The sequence below is a fragment of the Theropithecus gelada genome, chromosome 3 (assembly GCF_003255815.1).
Source record: "Theropithecus gelada isolate Dixy chromosome 3, Tgel_1.0, whole genome shotgun sequence".
Classification (NCBI taxonomy): domain Eukaryota; kingdom Metazoa; phylum Chordata; class Mammalia; order Primates; family Cercopithecidae; genus Theropithecus; species Theropithecus gelada.
In genome coordinates, this window is record NC_037670.1 from 82,750,894 (window position 1) to 82,772,747 (window position 21,854).

The 21,854-nt window shown below is 40.6% G+C and overlaps 1 protein-coding gene across 5 annotated transcripts in view; it reads right to left on the bottom strand.

Annotated features, from left to right (window-relative positions):
• Nucleotides 1-21,854, bottom strand: part of PLEKHA8 (pleckstrin homology domain containing A8) — an 87,956-nt gene that overhangs the window by 64,045 nt on the left and 2,057 nt on the right. For all 5 annotated transcript variants that reach the window (XM_025379856.1, XM_025379855.1, XM_025379853.1 and 2 more), the window contains one exon: nucleotides 158-274. Coding sequence is in view for 3 of the 5 variants with exons in the window: in XM_025379853.1 (XP_025235638.1) it covers nucleotides 158-274 (117 nt within the window). In the remaining 2 variants the exon portion in view is untranslated. Of the gene's footprint in view, nucleotides 1-157; nucleotides 275-21,854 lie in introns of those variants that run through there.

Below are 21,854 nucleotides of genomic sequence, written 5' to 3' on the forward strand. Positions count from 1 at the left end.
GGTTTTATTTGCAAGGCTTTCTTTTGACACATAACACTACGTCCTTTGGTCTGTACTATGGAAGCAGCAGAGAAAGGTATGCAGGGGCCAGGGGCTTTTTTGTTTTTGAGGGAAAACAGAAAGAAAAATAAAACTCGCAAGTTGCTTGATTCCTCACCTTGAATTTCACAGACTGCCATTTGTATGCTCCCTTTGCAACCTTTCCAGGCATCTTCAGGAGAATCATAATAGGACAATATTCCCCCACAGAGAAGGAACCATCGAGGCTGCCAACCTGAAAACAAAAGCAAGAGCATCATTGCAATTACTGCCTGTGTATGAAGTACCTCCCAAGACACAGAAATAGAGCCTAACATAGGATACTGGGTTAGCTCCAAGGAGCTTTACATTTCCAGGGTTATTGTAAGAGAAAGAATTAAGTTAGAGAGACCTGTATGTTTTATTCCATTTTTATAAAATTAAAAATGTCCCCCCCCAAAAATATATATATATATATTTTTGAGATGGAGTCTAGCTCGGTCGCCCAGGCTGGAGTGCAGTGGCATGATCTCGGCTCACTGCACGCTCCGCCACCCGGGTTCACACCATACTCCTGCCTCAGCTTCCCAAGTAGCTGGGACTACAGGCGCCTGCTGCCACGCCCGGTTAATTTTTTGCATTTTTAGTAGAGACTGGGTTTCACCGTGTTAGCCAGGATGGTCTCATCTTCTGACCTTGTGATCCGTCCGCCTCGGCCTCCCAAAGTGCTGGGATTACAGGCGTGAGCCACCGCGCCCAGCCAGAGGTATGTATTTTTCAGTCACATGATTACAGAAGTCTGGAAGGATAAGCAACAAGTACACTGATAACTCTCTAGGTAATAGGATTTACAAAAATAAAAGATTTGTATTCTATTTCTTTCCTAATACAGTACCAGTAGTCTGTGATTTTTACTTTTTCTAAGACGAATAATTAGGATGTCCTGAACATTACTGTTATCACACGCTTGCCTTCCTCTCTTCTAAGAAAAATTATCCAAAACTTAGAAATAAGGCAACAAAGATGACAAGGTCCTTTCAACAAATGTCATACAGAGCGCCAACTAAGAAGCCTGTCTAGAATCCTATGACCCTTAGGAAAAGGTAACATTGTTTGACTTACTATTTAGTATTGATCCATTGAAATGAGGTAATCTTAAAACATTCAAGGCTTAACTACATTCACTTCAATATTAGAGAATTTCAGGGGACAAACCATATGTAGTAGAAATATGCATCTTATCTAGTCCTCTCACACACCCTATATTCTAGTCAAACCACTTATTTGCTGTATTTCTGTCTCTGAACTTTTGCTCCAATTGGATCTCTTCATAAAATGTCATCCCGGCCAGGCGCAGTGGTTCACACCTGTAATCCCAATACTTTGGGAGGTCAAGGTGGGCGGATCACAAGGAGATGGAGACCATCCTGGCCAACATGGTGAAACTCCATCTCTACTAAAAATACAAAAATTAGCTGGGTGTGGCAGCAAGTGCCTGTAATCCCAGCTATTCGGGAGGCTGAAGCAGGAGAATCGCTTGAACCCCAGGAGGCGAAAGTTGCAGTGAGCGGAGATCTTTTCTGAGACTCCGTCTCAAAAAAAAAAAAAAAATCATCCCTGACTATCTCTGTGTAAACCTTGTCTTCTCAGGCCTCCTCAGTCAGATGCAGTTCTTTTCTTTCTCTGAAATGCCATAGCCCTCTAGGGATACATTTCTCTCATGGGACTGCCATGGCTGAGGAACCCAGAGAGAAGGCAGAGCCCCACGGGCTGCTCAGCTACAGACATCTGATGGGCCCTTGGGGTTTGATTCACACAAACCAAGTGGGTAGGACACCAAAGGTATCACTTTATTACGTTTTAATAGGAGGCTACCGCACTTCCTGGAGCACCCCCAGCCCAAGATCATGGAACAAGGAACTACACTGTAACCAGAAGCCTGAATAGTCAGCACTAAATCTATGTGAAGGAGTTGGGTAAGTAGGCAAGATATTTCGCTCATCATTTACTTAATCAGGGTCTGCTTTTCCAGAAAGCGTAATACTCAGGCCTGCCAGGTACCATGTCTCTTACTTCTTTAAATAAAACTAACACTAATTCTCAGCATCCACTCTCCCATAATACCTGAACTTATCTTCTCACCAAAGATAAGTAATCTTGTCTTAAACTATGGCTTTTGCTCTTCTTATTACATTTTATATAAAGGACTTCTTTCCCAGAGACCTAGACCCTTTATTGAGTGTCAGGAACCCTTAGGCCTTATCTCTACGCTAGCAGCTGGCAAACTTCTTGGGATGAACTTGTAAATTTTTATTTCAGAAGGTGATGCTGGCAAGGCATGGTGGCTCACAGCTATAATATTAACACTGTGGGAGGCCAAGGTGGGTGGATCACTTGAAGCCAGGAATTCCAGACCAGCCTGGGCAACAATGGCGAAACTCATCTCTAATAAAAATACAAAAATTAGCCAAGTGTGGTGGCATACACCTGTGGTCCCAGCAGGAGGTTGAGGTGGGAGGACTGCTTGAGCCTGGAAGGTCGAGGCTGTAGTGAGCCATGACTGTGCTACTGCACTCCAACCTGAGTGAGAGTGAGACCTTGTCACAAACAAACAAACAAACAAACAATGTGATACTTCTAGACCCTGGCTTCAAATTCGACAAAAATTCAACTGTGAAGGCCACCACTCCTGTACAAACATTACAACCTGAAAAACCAAATCAATCCTCAGACTGTATCTTGTTGGGCAGAGAATCAGTGCTCCAGGAGTCAGACATTATTGGTGACGTTTCAGCTCTTTGCAAAAGTGTTTATTTACATTCTAGGCCACCTCCCCTCACTGAAACAGAAGAGTCAATTTCTGAGAACCTGAGAAAAGGAAGAGGTCTTTGAAATCACACAGTCCAACCAGCATATTTTATAGATAAGGAAACCAATCCCAGGTAAATTAAGTGACCTAATTAGGGTCACAAAGGAAGTACACAACAGAGCTGGGAAGAAAACTCTCTTTCTATACTGCCCCTTAAGGCACGAAAGCTCCCAAACCTTGGCTCCCCACTCCCAGAAAGTTGTCCTGGTATAGAACAACAGCATCTTTTCACTCCCATGACGCTGGCTGGTGTGAACACCTCAACTCCCATGATGCTGGCTGGTGTGAACACTCCCCAAATCCACCATGACTTTTGTGTAGAAAGCATTTAGAACAGCCTCAATTACTGTATTTTATCAAATTTAGGACCCATCTGTATTTGTCAGTGTTATCCAAAGAAAAAGAACCAGTAGGGTGTTAGGGTGTCTGTGTAAAGATATTATAAGGATGTGTGGGTGGGTATGTGTGCATGTAATGAAATTGTAAGTAACTGGCTCATGTGACTAGAGACTAAGAAGTCCCAAGAGCTGCAATCAGCAAGCTAGGAGAGCTCCATGCTAGCAGGATAAGTTCCATGCTAGCAGGCTCAAGACCCAAGAAGAACCAATGAAAGCTAGAAAAGGCCAATGTCTCAGCTCAAGGCAGTCGCAGGAGGAATTCTCTCTTACTCAGTCTTTTTGTTCTCTTCAAGTCTTTCACTGATTGGATAAGGCTCATCCACATTAGGAAGGGCAATCTACTTTATTAGGTCTATTGATTCAAATGTTAATTGCCTCCACAACATCCTTCCAGATCCAACCAGAATAAACCATCACATCATCGATTTTAAGACACACCATTATTTTATATGACACAAGAAAGAAAAAAATTCTACCAACTAAACAATGACATAGCACAGGTTTCTAAGATGCTTCTTGATTTCACGGTTGTTGAAATGTGAAAAAAGACCCCGATCCCGGAGCAAGATGGCCAAATAGGAGCAGCTCCAGCCTCCAGCTCCCAGCGCGAGCAACAAAGAGGACGGGTGATTTCTGCATTTTCAACTGAGGTACTGGGTTCATCTCACTGGGGAGTGCCAGACAATCGGTGCTGGTCAGCCAGTGCAGCCCGACCAGAGAGCTGAAGCAGGGTGAGCCATTGCCTCACCTGGGAAGTGCAAGGGGGAAGGGAATCCCTTTTCCTAGCCAAGGGAAAATGAGACACACAACACCTGGAAAATCAGGTAACTCCCACACTAATACTGCACTTTACCAAGGGTCTTAGCAAACGGCACACCAGGAGATTATATCCCACACCTGGCCGGGAGGGTCCCATGCCCATGGAGCCTCCCTTATTGCTAGCATAGCAGTCTGAGATCTAACTGCAAGGCAGCAGCGAGGCTGGGGGAAGGGTGCTTGTCACTGCTGAGGCTTAAGTAGGTAAACAAAGCCACCGGGAAGCTCGAACTGGGTGGAGCCTACCGCGGCTCAAGGGGGCCTGCCTGTCTCTGTAGACTCCATCTCAGGGGACAGGGCATAGCTAAACAAAAAGCAGCAGAAACCTCGGCAGAGGTAAATGACCCTGTCTGACAGCTTTGAAGAGAGCAGAGGATCTCCCAGCATGGAAGTTGCAATCTGAGAATGGACAGACTGCCTGCTCAAGTGGGTCCCTGACCCCTGAGTAGCCTAACTGGGAGACATCCCCCACTATGTGCAGACTGACACCTCACACCTCACATGGCTGGGTACACCCCTGAGACGAAGCTTAGAGAACAAGAATCAGACAGCAACACTCACTGTTCAGCAATATTCTATCTTCCGCAGCCTCCGCTGCTGATACCCAGGCAAACAGGGTCAGGAGTGGACCTCAAGCAATCTCCAACAGACCTACAGCTGAGGGTCCTGACTGTTAGAAGGAAAACTAACAAACAGAAAGGACACCCACACCAAAACCCCATCAGTTCATCACCGTCATCAAAGACCAAAGGCAGATAAAACCACAAAGATGGGGAAAAAGCAAGGCAGAAAAGCTGGAAATTCAAAAATCAGAATGCATCTCCCCCTCCAAAGGAACGCAGCTCACTGCCAGCAACGGATCAAAGCTGGACGGAGAATGACTCTGACGAGTTGAGAGAAGAAGGCTTCAGTCAATCAAACTTCTCAGAGCTAAAGGAGGAACTACGTAACCAGCGCAAAGAAACTAAAAATCTTGAAAAAAGAATGGAAGAATGGATAACTAGAATAATCAATGCAGAGAAGGCCATAAACGAACTAACAGAGATAAAAACCATGACACGAGAAATATGTGACAAATGCACAAGCTTCAGTAACCAACTCGATCAACTGGAAGAAAGAGCATCAATGATTAAGATCAAATGAACGAAACGAAGCGAGAAGAGAAGTCTAGAGAAAACAGAGGAAAAAGAAATGAACAAAGCCTCCAAGAAATATGGGATTATGTGAAAAGACCAAATCTACGTCTGATTGGTGTGCCTGAAAGTGAGGGGGAAAATGGAGCCAAGTTGGAAAACACTCTGCAGGATATCATCCAGGAGAACTTCCCCAACCTAGTAAGGCAGGCCAACATTCAAATTCAGGAAATACAGAGAACACCACAAAGATACTCCTCGAGAAGAGCAACTCCAAGACACATAATTGTCAGATTCACCAAAGGTGAAATGAAGGAAAAAATGTTAAGGGCAGCCAGAGAGAAAGGTCGGGTTACCCACAAAGGGAAGCCCATCAGACTAACAGCAGATCTGTCGGCAGAAACTCTCCAAGCCAGAAGAGAGTAGGGGCCAATATTCAACACTCTTAAAGAAAAGAATTTTCAACCCAGAATTTCATATCCAGCCAAACTAAGTTTCATAAGTGAAGGAGAAATAAAATCCTTTATAGACAAGCAAATGCTTAGAGATTTTCTCACCACCAGGCCTGCCCTACAAGAGCTCCTGAAGGAAGCAGTAAACATGGAAAGGAACAACTGGTATCAGCCACTGCAAAAACATGTCAAAATGTAAAGACCATCAACGCTAGGAAGAAACTGCATCAACTAACGAGCAAAATAACCAGCTAATATCACAATGACAAGATCAAGTTCACACATAACAACATTAACCTTAAATGCAAATGGACTAAATGGTCCAATTAAAAGACACAGACTGGCAAACTGGATAAAGAGTCAAGACCTGGCCAGGCGTGGTGGCTCATGCCTGTAATCCCAGCACTTTGGGAGGCCGAGGCAGGCGGATCACAAGGTCAGGAGATTGAGACCACCCTGGCTAACACAGTGAGACCCTGTCTCTACTAAAAATACAAAAAATTAGCCGGGGGTGGTGGCGGGCACCTGTGGTCCCAGTTACTCAGGAGGCTGAAGCAGGAGAATGGCGTGAACCCGGGAGGCGGAGCTTGCTGTGAGCCGAGATCGCGCCACTGCACTCCAGTCTGGGCGACAGAGCGAGACTCCGTCTCAAAAAAAAAAAAAAAGAATCAGGACCCATCAGTTTGCTGTATTCAGGAGACCCATCTCACGTGCAGAGACATACATAGGCTCAAAATAAAGGGATAGAGGAAGATCTACCAAGCAAATAGAGAACAAAAAAAAGCAGGGGTTGCAATTCTAGTCTCTGATAAAACAGACTTTAAACCATCAAAGATCAAAAGAGACAAAGGCGGCCATTACATAATGGTAAAGGGATCAATTTAACAGGAAGAGCTAACTATCCTAAATATATATGCACCCAGATTCATAAAGCAAGTCTTTAGAGACTTACAGAGAGACTTAGACTCCCATACAATAATAATGGGAGACTTTAACACCGCACTGTCAACATTAGACAGAAAGTTAACAAGGATATCCAGGAATTGAACTCAACTCTGCACTAAGTGGACCTAATAGACATCTGCAGAACTCTCCACCCCAAACCAACAGAATATACATTCTTCTCAGCACCACATCACACTTATTCCAAAATTGACCACATAGTTGGAAGTAAAGCACTCCTCAGCAAATGTAAAAGGACAGAAATTATAACAAACTGTCTCTCAGACCACAGTGCAATCAAACTAGAACTCAGGACTAAGAAACTCAATCAAAACTGCTCAATACATGGAAACTGAACAACCTGCTCCTGAATGACTACTGGGTACATAACGAAATGAAGGCAGAAATAAAGATGTTCTTTGAAACCAATGAGAACAAAGATACAACATACCAGAATCTCTGGGACACATTCAAAGCAGTGTGTGTGTAGAGGGAAATTTATAGCACTAAATGCCCACAAGAGAAAGCAGGAAAGATCTAAAATTGACACCCTAACATCACAATTAAAAGAACTAGAGAAGCAAGAGCAAACACATTCAAAAGCTAGCAGAAGGCAAGAAATAACTAAGATCAGAGCAGAACTGAAGGAGATAGAGACACAAAAAACCCTCCAAAAAATCAATGAATCCAGGAGCTGGTTCTTTGAAAACATCAACAAAATTGATAGACTGCTAGCAAGACTAATAAAGAAGAAAAGAGAGAAGAATCAAATAGACGCAATAAAAAATGATAAAGGAGATATCACCACCAACCCCACAGAAATACAAACTAGCATCAGAGAATACTATAAACACCTCTACGCAAATAAACTAGAAAATCTAGAAGAAATGGAAAATTTCCTGGACACTTACACTCTCCCAAGACTGAACCAGGAAGAAGTTGAATCCCTGAATAGACCAATAGCAGGCTCTGAAATTGAGGCAGTAATTAATAGCCTACCAACCAAAAAAAGTCCAGGACCAGACAGATTCACAGCCGAATTCTACCAGAAGTACAAGGAGGAGCTGGTAGCATTCCTTCTGAAACTATTCCAATACCAAAACCTGGCAGAGACACAACAAAAAAAGAGAATTTTAGACCAATATCCCTGATGAACATCGATGCAAAAATCCTCAATAAAATACTGGCAAACTGATTCCAGCAGCACATCAAAAAGCTTATCCACCATGATCAAGTGGGCTTCATCCCTGGGATGTAAGGCTGGTTCAACATATGCAAATCAATAAACGTACTCCAGCATATAAACAGAACCAAAGACAAAAACCACATGATTATCTCAATAGATATAGAAAAGGCCTTTCACAAAATTCAACAGCCCTTCATGCTAAACAATAAATTCGGTATTGATGGAGCATATCTCAAAATAATAAGAGCTATTTATGACAAACCCACAGCCAATATCATACTGAATGGGCAAATACTGGAAGCATTCCTTTTGAAAACTGGCACAAGACAGGGATGCCCTCTCTCACCACTCCTATTCAACATAGTGTTGGAAGTTCTGGCTAAGGCAATTAGGCAAGAGAAAGAAATAAAGGGTATTCAGTTAGGAAAAGAAGAAGCCAAATTGTCCGTTTGCAGATGACATGATTGTATATTTAGAAAACCCTATCATCTCAGCCCAAAATCTCCTTGAGCTGATAAGCAACTTCAGCAAAGTCTCAGGATACAAAATTAATGTGCAAAAATCTCAAGCATTCTTATACACCAGTAACAGACAAACAGAGAGCCAAATCATGAATGAACTTCCATTCACAATTGCTTCAAAGAGAATAAAATACCTACGAATCCAACTTACAAGGGATATAAAGGACCTCTTCAAGGAGAACTACAAACCATAGCTCAGTGAAATAAAAGAGGACACAAACAAATGGAAGAACATACCATGCTCATGGATAGGAAGAATCAATATCGTGAAAATGGCCATACTGCCCAAGGTTATTTATAGATTCAGTGCCATCCCCATCAAGCTACCAATGACTTTCTTCACAGAATTGGAAAAAACTGCTTTAAAGTTCATACGGAACCAAAAAAGAGCCTGCATTGCCAAGACAATCCTTAGTCAAAAGAACAAAGCTGGAGGCATCACGCTACCTGACTTCAAACTATACTACAAGGCTACAGTAACCAAAACAGTATGGTACTAGTACCAAAACAGAGATATAGACCAATGGAACAGAATAGAGCCCTCAGAAATAATACCACACATCTACAGCCATATGATCTTTGACAAACCTGAGAAAAACAAGAAATGGGGAAAGGATTCCCTATTTAATAAATGGTGCTGGGAAAATTGGCTAGCCATAAGCAGAAAGCTGAAACTGGATCCTTTCCTTACTCCTTACACAAAAATTAATTCAAGATGGATTAGAGACGTAAATGTTAGACCTAATACCATAAAAACCCTAGAAGAAAACCTAGGTAATACCATTCAGGACATAGGCATGGGCAAGGACTTCATGTCTAAAACACCAAAAGCAATGGCAACAAAAGCCAAAATTCTGCACAGCAAAAGAAACTACCATCAGAGTGAGCAGGCAACCTACAGAATGGGAGAAAATTTTTGCAATCTACTCATCTGACAAAGGGCTAATATCCAGAACCTACAAAAAACTCAAACAAATTTACAAGAAAAAACCAAACAACCCCATCAAAAAGTGGGCAAAGGATATGAACAGACACTTGTCAAAAGACATTCATACAGCCAACAGATACATGAAAAAATGCTCGTCATCACTGGCCATCAGAGAAATGCAAATCAAAACCACAATGAGATACCATCTCACACCAGTGAGAATGGCAATCATTAAAAAGTCAGGAAATAACAGGTGCTGGAGAGGATGTGGAGAAACAGGAACACTTTTACACTGTTGGTGGGACTGTAAACTAGTTCAACCATTGTGGAAAACAGTATGGCGATTTCTCAAGGATCTAGAACTAGAAATACCATATGACCCAGTCATCGCATTACTGGGTATATACCCAAAGGATTATAAATCATGCTGCTATAAAGACACATGCACACGTATGTTTATTGCAGCACTATTCACAATAGCAAAGACTTGGAATCAACCCAAATGTCCATCAGTGACAGACTGGATTAAGAAAATGTGGCACATATACACCATGGAATACTATGCAGCCATAAAAAAGGATGAGTTCGTGTCCTTTGTAGGGACATGGGTGCAGGTGGAAACCATCATTCTCAGCAAACTTCCGCAAAAACATTAAACCAAACACTGCATGTTCTCACTCATAGGTGGGACTTGAACAATGAGATCACTTGGACATGGGAAGGGGAACATCACACACTGGGGCCTATTATGGGGAGGGGGGAGGGGGAAGGGATGGCATTTGGAGTTATAACTGATGTAAATGACGAGTTTTTTACATGGGTGCTGACAAGTTGATGGGTGCAGCACACCAACATGGCACATGTATACATATGTAACAAATCTGCACGTTGTGCACACGTACCCTAGAACTTAAAGTATAATAAAAAAAAAAAAAAAAGAAATGTGAAAAAAAAGTGTCCTAAAATTGAAAAAAATGTACGAAACTAGTTTTATCTTACAAGAATTTGAAAAATGTTGAAGAGCAGCTCTCAACCCCACCCAAAGCACAGCTGCAGTAAATTCTGAAAGCAGCTTGAAGGCTGGGTTCCGTGGTTCACTCCTGTAATCCCAGCACTTTAGGAGACTGAGGCAGGAGGATTGCTTGAGGCTGGGAATTCAAAACCAGCCCAGTCAACATAGTGAGATCCTGTCTCCACAAAAAATTTTAAAAATTAGCTGGGCAAGGTGATACACCTGAGACAGGACTGCCTGAGCCTAGAGTTCGAGACTACAGTAAGTTATGATCACGCCACTGCACTCCAGCCTGGGTGACAGAGTGAGATGTTGTCTCAAAAAAAAAAAAAAAAAAAAAAAAAAAAAGGTAGCTGGTAAATTATGATAGCAACTGAAACATTACCTTCCTTATAACAGGTTCTGTATTTATCTAGGGGAGGTTATAATTATACAAGGGATATTCAATATATGGCAATTTTATTCTGTCCTTTGTAACTACACAAACTGTGACCAAGAAAAACTTTTCTTAAAGCACAAAATTCTTGCAGTTTCAAAAGGCACATTAAGAGACCAGAGAAATCTCATTCCTATTAGACAAAATTTAAATGCAGAGTGATGGAGAGAGTTCAGATTAGCACCAGGACATACTGCTCTTTCATAATGTCCACTGCTGGGAAACTGGGATACGGCCCAGGAATGATGAATTGTAGAGAAAACAGGCATGGATGAAAAAGAGACCATTAATCCAGTTTCTATTTTAAATTAATCTGCAGTTATCTCAGAAATTATCAGTCAAGGGAACTAAAGGGCAGATGAAAACTGTTGGTCTGAACTACTCCCTGCTCCCTTAGATGACCACTAGACTATCTTCCTATCCAATCTCCACCCTTTTTTATGCCATCCTCTATTAGAGATGCAATGTGGTATCACCCAAATTCCCTGCTTGGAAGGATTACACATGAAACTTCAACGAGCAGGGGAGAGTTTTAGCTCATATTAGCTATCATTGCCAGGGATGGGGTAGGGGGTTAAAAAAGAGTATTTAAATACCAATTTCATACACTTTGTGTTATCCTGGATTGTTTCACTACAGAAAGTATACTTGACATTTAATTTTTGGCAATCCAGCATCTACCTAGTACTTTTCCACAGACGAAAACTCCCTTCTCCACACTCCATCCATGGGGTTTGGGTGGGGGTGACCAGCTCCAGGGTAGGTATGTGATTTAGGCCTAAATGAAGCTTCACATCCCCTATCCTCAATGATATCCAGAATGGGCAAGTGGCCCAACTGGAGACAATTCTGGGACTTTTGCTGGGACTGGGCAAAGGCATAAAGAAATGAGGACTATTTCTTTTCTCTCTGGTCTTAAGAAAGTTAGCCTGCAGCTGCCTGCAGCAGTTTGCCATCACATAGGACCTAAACATGATTCACACACAAAGGGAATGGGACTGGAAGGATTTGAGGGACAGAAGGAGAAGGAAGAAAATCTGGATGACATTGTTTGAACCCCCTGATCAGCCCACATCATTCCTGAAGGTAAGACACCCCCTAGACTTTTCTATTAAATGAACCAATAAACATCCCTTTTTACTTTAAGCCTGCATGAACTGGGTCTTTCTGCAAACACAAAAGCTCTAAACTATCACATGATCATCTCACAAAACGTACAAAAAGCACTTGACAAAAATCTAACACCCTTTCATAATAAAAATACCTAACAAACTTAGAAGAGAACTTCAACCTGATAAAGACATCTACAAAAAACCCATAGTTAATGTGTATAAGGTGAAAAACAGGATGCTTCCCCTCAAAGATTGGAAACAAGACAAGGATGTTTGTTTTTACCACTTTTAGTCAACATTGTACTAAAGCTTTTAGCCAGGGCAATTAGTCAATAAGTGAAATAAAAGACATCTAGATTGGAAAGGAAGAAGCAAACCCAGCTCTAAACACAGACGGGCTTAAACAAAAACAAAACGCAAGGAAACCAGTAAAAAAAAACTACTAGAATAAATAAGTTCAGCAAGGAAATAGGATATAAGACTAACATACAATTAAAATTGTATCTCTGTACAGTTGCAATGAACAGTCTGAAAATGAAAGTTAGAAAACAAATCCATTTAAAATAACATCAAAAAGAATAAACTACTTAAGAAAAAATCTTATTTTATTTTAGTTTACTTTGAGACAGAGTTTCACTCTTGTTGCCCAGGCTGGAGTACAATGGCGTGACCCGGGCTCACTGCCACCTCCGCCTCCCGAGTTCAAGCGATTCTCCTGCCTTAGCCTCCCGAGTAGCTGGAATTACAGGTGCCCGCCACCACACTCGGCTAATTTTTGTATTTTGAGTAGAGATGGGCTTTCACCATATTGGCCAGGCTGGTCTCAAACTCCTGACCTCAGGTGATCCACCCACCTTGGCCTCCCAAAGTGCTGGGATTACAGGCGTGAGGACCACAGCTGACCAACAATAAATTTTTAAAAATAAGTGTAAAACACTGAAAACTACAAAACATTGTTCAAAGAAATTAAACATTTAAAAATCACTATTCCAAAACTGCTACCAGCTTATTCTTTTCTCACATAGTGCAGTGCCTTTCTATACTTAATGGAAAACAACTGTGTAAAATTTACTTTAAAAAAATCTTAGCCAAAAGGCTTTTCAGTTCAATTAATGTTGAACAATATGTTTTCAATGAGCATAAGTTTCTTCAAAAAATGCATTTATATTTGGATTTAAACTGGCATACCTCATGTTAACTTTACACTAAAATTTCTTTTTTTAAATTTCCCAACAGCAACCACCGTTTTTAAGTCAAAATTTCTAAAGGGAGATGTTCCTATTCCCTTAAAAGATCCAAACCAAAAGTAATTACTTATGAGTCATACCCACTTCTGACTAGAAAGTACTGTAGCTTCGCTTCATTCTTCTGGCAGCAGCCTTGTGACAAGTGCCTCATCCAAACACATCACTATGAAAAACTCTACTCCATTAAATAGACACTTAAAAGTTTTAAGAATTACATAAAATAAAATTCATTATTTGGCGAACAATTCTGAGTTTTGATAAATGCATAGTCCTTTAATAACCACCGCAATAATCAAGATACAGAAAATTTCATTCTACCAAAATTGTCCCCAAAATTCCCTTGTATTACTCCTTTGTGATCAAGCCTTCCCCTCTCCCTTTACCCTTGGCCAACCACTGTTGTGCTTTCATTTTAAGTTCAAATTATTTCGCAATTTTCTTGGAGACCTTCTCTTTGACCCATAGGCTACTTTGAAGTGTACTGTTTAATTTCCTAATATTTCAGAGGATTCTCTACATCTGTTACATCTGTTATTAATTTGTAGTTTACTTCTTTTTTTTTTTTTTTTTGAGACGGAGTCTTGCTCAGATGCCCAGGTTGGAGTGCAGTGGCGCAATCTCGGCTCACTGCAAGCTCCGCCTCCCGGGTTCACACCATTCTCCTGCCTCAGCCTCCCGAGTAGCTGGGACTACAGGCACCCGCCACTACGCCCGGCTAATTTTTTTGTATTTTTAGTAGAGACGGGGTTTCACCGTGTTAGCCAGGATGGTCTCGATCTCCTGACCTCGTGATCCGCCCGTCTCGGCCTCCCAAAGTGCTGGGATTACAGGCGTGAGCCACCGCGCCCGGTCTGTAGTTTACTTCTATTAAAGACACAGAACATTCTTTTGACAAGTTTTGGCAAGGTTTACTATTATAGCTCAGAATATGGTCTATCTTGGTGAATGTTCCATGTGCATGTGAAAAAAATGCAATATTCTATTGTTGTATTTTGTTCAGTTTATTGTAATAATTACAATGGGCTTATTACATCTTGGCCCAATAATGACTCTTAAATAAACAACTAGTAGAATGCCTACTAGTTAGCCTCATGCTAGAGTATATCATTCTGCCTTTCAGTCTACCACAGTTCCTTCAGAACTTTTGCCTTAAAAATTAAGGTGTTCTGGGAAAGCAGAAGTTCATAATCTTACTGTTTAACAGGAAAAACAATTTAAAAATTAACATATTGTGAATTTTAAAAATCCTTAAGAGGGGTTGGGAGAGGGAGAGGATCAGGAAAAATTAATGAATGCTGGGCTTAATAACTAGGTGATGGGATGATCTGTACAGCAAACAACCATGGCACACATTTATCTATGTAACAAACCTGCACATGTACCCCTGAACTTAAAGTTGAAGATTTAAAAAAAAAAAAAAAATCCATAAGAACTACTGTTGTGTAGAAATGCAGAAAAAAAAAAAAATGAAAAGGGACTATTTAAACTCTTTCTAGAAAAGTTAGCCAAAAGTAAAGAAAAAAAGTGAACAAAAGGTGCTTTTTCATTAACAATAAGAGGAAAAATTAGTGACCATAATAAAGGGGGAACAGAATGGGAGAAAGAAAAGGTTAAGTCCCTTAACTTCTTTCAGCTTTAGTTTCCTTTTCTACAAAATTTCAGCTGGAGTTTAGATGATGCCTAGAAGTCTCTCTCAGCTTTCAAAACCTATCCTAACACAAAGTAACAGAAAACTCCCATCTTTCCCAGAATCTGATTCAAGAGATAGTAACTGCCAGGTACAGTGGCTCATGGGGCAGAAGGATCAGTTGAGGCCAGGAGTTCAAGACCAGCTTGGGCAATATAGCAAGACCCTGTTTCCAAACAAATTTTTTTAAATAAAAAAAGAGAAAGTAACTAATGCCAAGAAAAAAAGTGAAATTAATGTCTTGATAGGATTGACAATCTGAAATGTTGAGTCAAGACAATTTATTCATTATAAATTATGGTTTCTATGTTCATAACCCATGTATATTATGATATCATATATTACGTATGCTATATAGAGATGTTAATAGTGAAATAATCTACCATTTTAAATTGAAGCAAAGCAGAGCTATTCATTTACTACCCCTGACCTCCATAGCCTTGGTGTTTTCTAATGTCCAACCTGAGCGCTCAGCCATACCTCATCCCATTAGAGCCCTCCCCAATCTCAGCTTCTCTAGGGGAGTTCCAGACAGGGATGTGGACAGCAAAGCCTTGGGTTCCTCTGCCAGGTCAGTCAGTAAGAGTTCTGTTGTAGCTGGGCAGGACGGAAGAAAGAAGAAACACTCCTCATTGTAACAGTTAATCAAGCATTAGCTAAATTATAGGCTTCTTAATTTACCATTAATTAATTCACAAAGCATTTTCTGAGCAGTTATAATGTGTCAGGTTTGGAGATTTAGAGAAAAGATCCCAGCTTCAAGGAGCGACAGATTAGTTAAGAGTCTACCATGTAGATCGTGAGAAGACCAACTATAATTACAATACATTATATCAAATTATCTTTAAAACCTTCTGCTAGAAGATGTAGGTCACCTCTCCTGTGTGCTTTGAGCTACCAAACTAAATATTTATTTGTTCTGCACACTGCTTCTCATATGTCTTACCAGCACCTTAACTCAAGACAATGGAGTGAGGAAACCATGGTTTAAGTTCAGACTCATAACATCCAGGTATGTCATCTTGAGGACACTACTTAATTCCTCTGGGCATTATTTCTCTTATCTTTATCTATCTATCTATCTATCTATCTATCTATCTATCTATCTATCTATCTCATCCTATCCTATCCTATCTACCTGAGACAGAGTCTTACACTATCTATTTGCGACAGTCTTGCTCTGCCACCCATCTATCCATCTGAGACAGAGTCTCTATCTATCTATCTATCTATCTATCTATCTATCTATCTATCTATCTGCAACAGAGTCTCGTTCTGTTGCCCAGGCTGGAACACAGGTGTGATCTGGGCTCACTGCAACCTCTTAGCTCACTGCAACCTCCACCTTCTGGGTTCAAACAATTCTGCTGCCTCAGCCTCCCAAGTAGCTGGGATTACACACGTGTGCCACCACGCCCAGCTAATTTTTGTATTTTTATTACAGACTGGGCTTCACCATGTTGGCCAGGCTGGTCTCAAACTCCTGGCCTCAAGCGATCTGCCCACCTCAGCTTCCCACACCATTACAGGTGTGAGCCACCATGCCCGGTCTACAATGGACTTTTAATTAAGAATATATAGCTGGGTGAGGTGGCTCATGCCTGGGATTCCAGCACTTTGGGAGGCCAAGAAGGGTGGATCACGAGGTCAGGAGTTCAAGACCAGCCTGGCCAACATAGTGAAACCTCGTCTCTACTAAAAATACAAAAAAAAAAAAAAAAATTAGCCGGACATGGTGGCAGGCACCTGTAATCCCAGCTACTTGGGAGGCTGAGGCAGAGAATTGCTTGAACCCGGGAGGCGAAGGCTGCAGTGAGCCGAGATTGCGCCACTGCACTCCAACCTGGGTGACAGAGTGAAACTGTCTCGAAATAAATAAATAAGAATATATAAAGAGCTCTCACAACTCAGTAATAAAAACAATTAACTTTTAAAAATGGGTTAAAGATTTGAATAGACACTTCACAATGGAAGAGACAGCAATGGCCAATAATTATATGAGAAAGAATCCACGAGGAACCACAATTTGCAAATAGAAGGCTGAATACACAGAGACTAAAGTTTCTGGGCATCATTAATCAAAACAGTGATCTAATTAACCTACCTTTAAAGTGAACTATGAACCTTCCTGGTACACAGTGGAGCATGTCTGCAGAGTGTCTGACACTAACGGGCACGATCCAGAAACTGCTAACATTAAGCTAAATATCCACAGCATATTCTTAACAAACCTAAGTACGGCTATTATTGTTGCTGTCATTTTAAAACTGAGATTCAGGAAGATTAAGTAACTTGCTCAAGGTATTAGCACTACTAAGTAGTGGAGCAAAGGTTCAAACTCAGGGCTCTGTGACTCCAACCTTTTACACTTAAGCATTGGTGCAATGCTGGCTTGTGACTTTATCACTAAAACCATAAATTACACGGTAAAGAGTTGAGCATTGAATATCCAGGTAAAAAAAAAAAAAAAGTTGTACCCTTACCTCATATCGTACACAAAAATTAATGCAAAATGGATGAGAATTAAATGTAAGAGCTAAAAACTATTTTTAAAACCTTAAGAGTAAATCTTCATGACCTTGGGTTTGGCAATGGTTTCCTAAGACAATGTAACACCAAAAACAAACAATAAAAGAAAAAACTGATAAATTAGACTATATCAAAATTTAAAACTTTTGTGTTGCATATGATACCAGGAGGAAAATGAAAAAGACAACCTACAGAAAAGAAAATACAGTTGATCCTTGAATACCATGGGTTTGAATTTCAAGGGTGCACATGCGGATTTTCTTCCACTTCTGCTACCCTGACATAGCAAAACCAACCTCTCCTCTTCCTCTTCCTCTGCCTCTGCCTCCTCAATGTGAAGACAGCAAGAATGAAGACCTTTATGATGATCCACTTCCATTTTATGAATAGTAAATGTATTTCTCTTCCTTATAATTTTCTTCATAACCCTTTCTTTGGCTTACTTTATTGTAGGAATGCAGTATACAATACATATGACATATAACATATGTGTTAATTGTTAAAGTTATTCATAAGGCTTTTCGTCATAAGGCTTTTGGTTATTCGCAGGCTACTGGTTAAGATTTTGGGGGAGTCGAAAGTTACATGCAGATTTTTTGACTGTGGGGGTTGATACCCCAACTCCTGCATTGTTCATGGGTCAACTATATTTGCAAATCATCTATCTAACAAGGAATTTATACCCAGAATAAAGAATTCTTGGCCGGGTGCAGTGGCTCACACCTGTAATCCTAGCACTTTGGGAGGCTGAGGCAGGCGGATCATCTGAGGCCAGGAGTTCGAGACCAGCCTGGCCAACATGGTGAAACTCCGTTTCTACTAAAAATTCAAAAATTAGCCGGGCATGGTGGCAGGCACCTGTAATCCCAGCTACTGGGGAGGCTGAGGCAGGAGAATCACTTAAACTCAGGAGGCGGAGGTTGCAGTGAGCAGAGATCGCACCACTGCACTCCAGCCTGGGTGACAGAGTAAGACTCTATCTCCAAAAAAGAAAAAACTCTTACAACTCTATAATGAAAAAATAACCCAAACAAATGGGCAAAAAATGCAGACATTTTTCCAAACTAGATATACAAATGGATAATCAGCATATAAAAAGATAATCAACATCAAGTCAGAGAAATATAAATCAAAACCATGAGATACCATTTCACATCCACTAGGATAGCTATACTAAGACAATAATGAGGTTGATGAGAATGTGAAGACAGAAACTTCTTTGATTACTGATGAGAATGTAAAATGGTGTAGTCACTACGGAAAACTATTTGGTAGTCTCCCAAATTATTAAATAGTTATCATATGACTCCAGCAATTCCACTCCTAGGTATTATAGATATCCAAGAGAAATGAAATCATGTCTATACAAAAACTTGTACATGACTGTTCACAGCAGTGTTATTTCATAATAATTAACAAAAACAAAAACAAGAAGAACAGCCCAATCCAAATGTTCTTCAACTGAGAATGGATAAATAAAACATGATATACACATACAATGAAATATTATTTGGTAATAAAAAGGAATGAAGTTCTGATACATGCTATCCAAAAAAAACATTATGCTATGGAAAAGAAGCTAGCCACAAAAGACCACATATTATATAATTCCAATTATATAAACTGCCTAGAAGAGGCAAATCTGTGCAGACAGATTCGTGATTGCCAACAGCGAAGGGCAGGTGTAGGAGTGACTGCTAATGGGTACAGGTTTCTTTCTGGGATAATGAAAATGTTCTAAAATTGATCATGGTAATAGTTACACTTTTTATATATACTAAAATCACTGACTTGTACATTTTAAATGGATGAATTTTATGGTTTATGAATTAACTCCATAAAGATGTTAAAATGTTAACAACAAAAAGGGTTGACCAGTGGTTGAGAAACCAGGAATCCTCATATTCCAGATGTCTTCCTGGTACTGTTTACACAGCACTAGTATATAGGGCAAGAGTCACCTTCCTCCACCTGAGGGGGAACAAAATTATAGCACATCCTTAATGAAGACCACCTGGCCAGTATGATGCAGGCTTTTGTTATTTTCAGAATGCAGTAATGCAATGTGCCTGAGCCTTAACCTGCTGGAGAGGCGCAAGCAGCCTGCGGCTGGCTGGAGTTCACGACAGCAGCCCTCCTATCAGCTGAGTGGGCAGGAAAAGGACCTAAAACTACAAAGTAGAAAGTACAGGTTAGGAAATTTCCTTGTGGCAAAGCATATGCACAACATTGGGCGTCAAAGCTTTCTTCACTCCTGAATTCCTCTCCACTTCCCACTCCCGAAATAGAGTCTGCTATTCTAGGTCAAACATACTTTAAATATAGGTACATTATGAATCAGCTAGAATTACATAATGATCAAGCAAGAAGGACCTTTAAAAGTATTGTCTAATGGAGCACTGACTCTGAAGCCACTTAATAAGTGGCTGTGTGACCTTCAGCAAATCCATGTCTCTATACCTCAGTGTCTTCATCTGGAAAATAGGCATAATAAAGGCAACTGTTTTCTGAAATTGCTGCAAAGACTGAGTTAATCTATGTAAAATGTTTAGAAAAGTGCTTGGCACATTGTAAGTACTAATAAATTTTTAACTGTTCTTATAATTATAAACTGGTAAATCCCATTATTTTCATGGAGGAAGACACTAAGGCTCAAAATGCTAAAGTACCCTGCAGTTGGCAGTAACAGGGCTGTTTGCCAGGCTTCAGGTCTCTTTGACTCCTCAACCAGTGTTCTAGAGCATTAATGTGTACCCCTGCATGTATGATACTCCTTGACTAACTTTTAGGTCTTGAAAGACACAAATTAACAAACACAGTGCTTCTTTAGAAGCGTATCTCATACAATGTGGGAATCTGTAACATGTTTTTAATTCACTCTCTTTTCATCCCAAGTTTAACCTTCTAACATCTGAAGAAAGGTACTGGCACTAAATCCCGGAATGTCCAAAAGGCAGGATGACACCAGACTGTAAGAGAAAATACACGTAAACTTTTTTTTTTTTAAGTATTTCATTGAAGGAGGATAGAATACCTGAATATGCTTAGCATTTAAAGAAAGAGACTTCTTTTCTCTTTCTGCATTCTAGAAATACACTCATGTAAACCTCAGATGCTACTATCAGGGCTTGATGAGTTCTAACTTTCAGTAATGAATACCTATCAATTTAAAATTCAAGAGGCAAAAGAAGCTCACAAAATAATAATACGTAGTATTTAGTGAAGTACAATAAATGCAGCAGGATACAAAGATGTAACCAGAAAACATTCTATGCTACACTAAAGCCAGAGTAAGCTTTTAAACAATCTCATCACTTCTCTTTCTTTCATAGATGCATGCATGCATGTACCCACATGCACACACACAATCACATCACAGTGTTTAAACCAGCCTGTGAGGCCCTGAAATATCTGGCCTCCTGCACACCCCTGCATCTTTGTTGGAGCCTCACTCTCCTCAGCTCTCAGCCAGACGGGTCCTCTTTCCTTTCCTCAAACTCACACGTCTCTCTTCTGCTTTGGGGCCTTGACACTGGCATTCCCTGTGCCTGAAAAGTTCTTTACTTCCTCTAACTACACCTCTGCCTTGGCCTCTCCACCGAACTATTAACAGCTTGATTTATCCTTCAGACTCTGCTTAAACTTTTCCTCAAAGCAGCTTTCTCTAACAACCTGCACTAGCCTCTTTGCCCTCCCTCCTCCCCAACCAATCACACACAATGAAACATGGTTCTAACCACTTATCCAATAAATATCTTTCTTCCCCCACCAGACTGTAGGCTCAAGAAGGGCACTGGCTTTGTTCAACATTCCTTCCCCTGTGCCTAGCACAGTAGATGTTGAATGAAATTAACAACATCCCCTAAGGATTCAAAAGACCAAGTGATAAACTGATTTCCTAACTTCACTCAAATTTGACACAAGGCATCCCATATCAAGCTGTCAGCATGACAAATACACAAACCACACAAACAGAGGCATGGGTTATACACTACCTTTGGAGAAAAATTCAGAATGAACAAAAACTTGGATTGGGATTACATGTATTTTAAAGTTACCGTGTGTAAACCTACAAGAAAAAAAAAGTTACTTTTTAAAACAAGCTTCAGAAAAAGAAAAAGTAACTTGTCACTAACACAACATGCTCATTTTGGAAGACCAAGTAGAAAAGTGGAGAGTGGAGGAAACAAGAATGCATGTGATCCTCCTAGGCTATTACCATTTCTTTCCCAAGTAAATTTATCTCCTAAAAGGAGAGAATATGCCGAACCATCATTCTAAGTGTATGTGGAAAAGTACCCAGTGGCGTGATGGGCTTCTATGAACAGTATGCCTACAAGGACGGGGCACGTGGGTTAAGGGAACAAGCAGCATCATGTAAAGCTGTCTTTGGCAATGGCTCCAGTGCCCTCTTCTTCAGGGTTTCCACCCTAGCACCACTCACAGCATTAAGTTCTCTTACTTTGGGAAGAAAAAAGTAGACTCTTTTTAGGAACAGATAGGAATCACAAGACAAAGATTCCAAACGATCCTTCTAGAGAGTTCTGCTTTATTGAAGGATACACAAG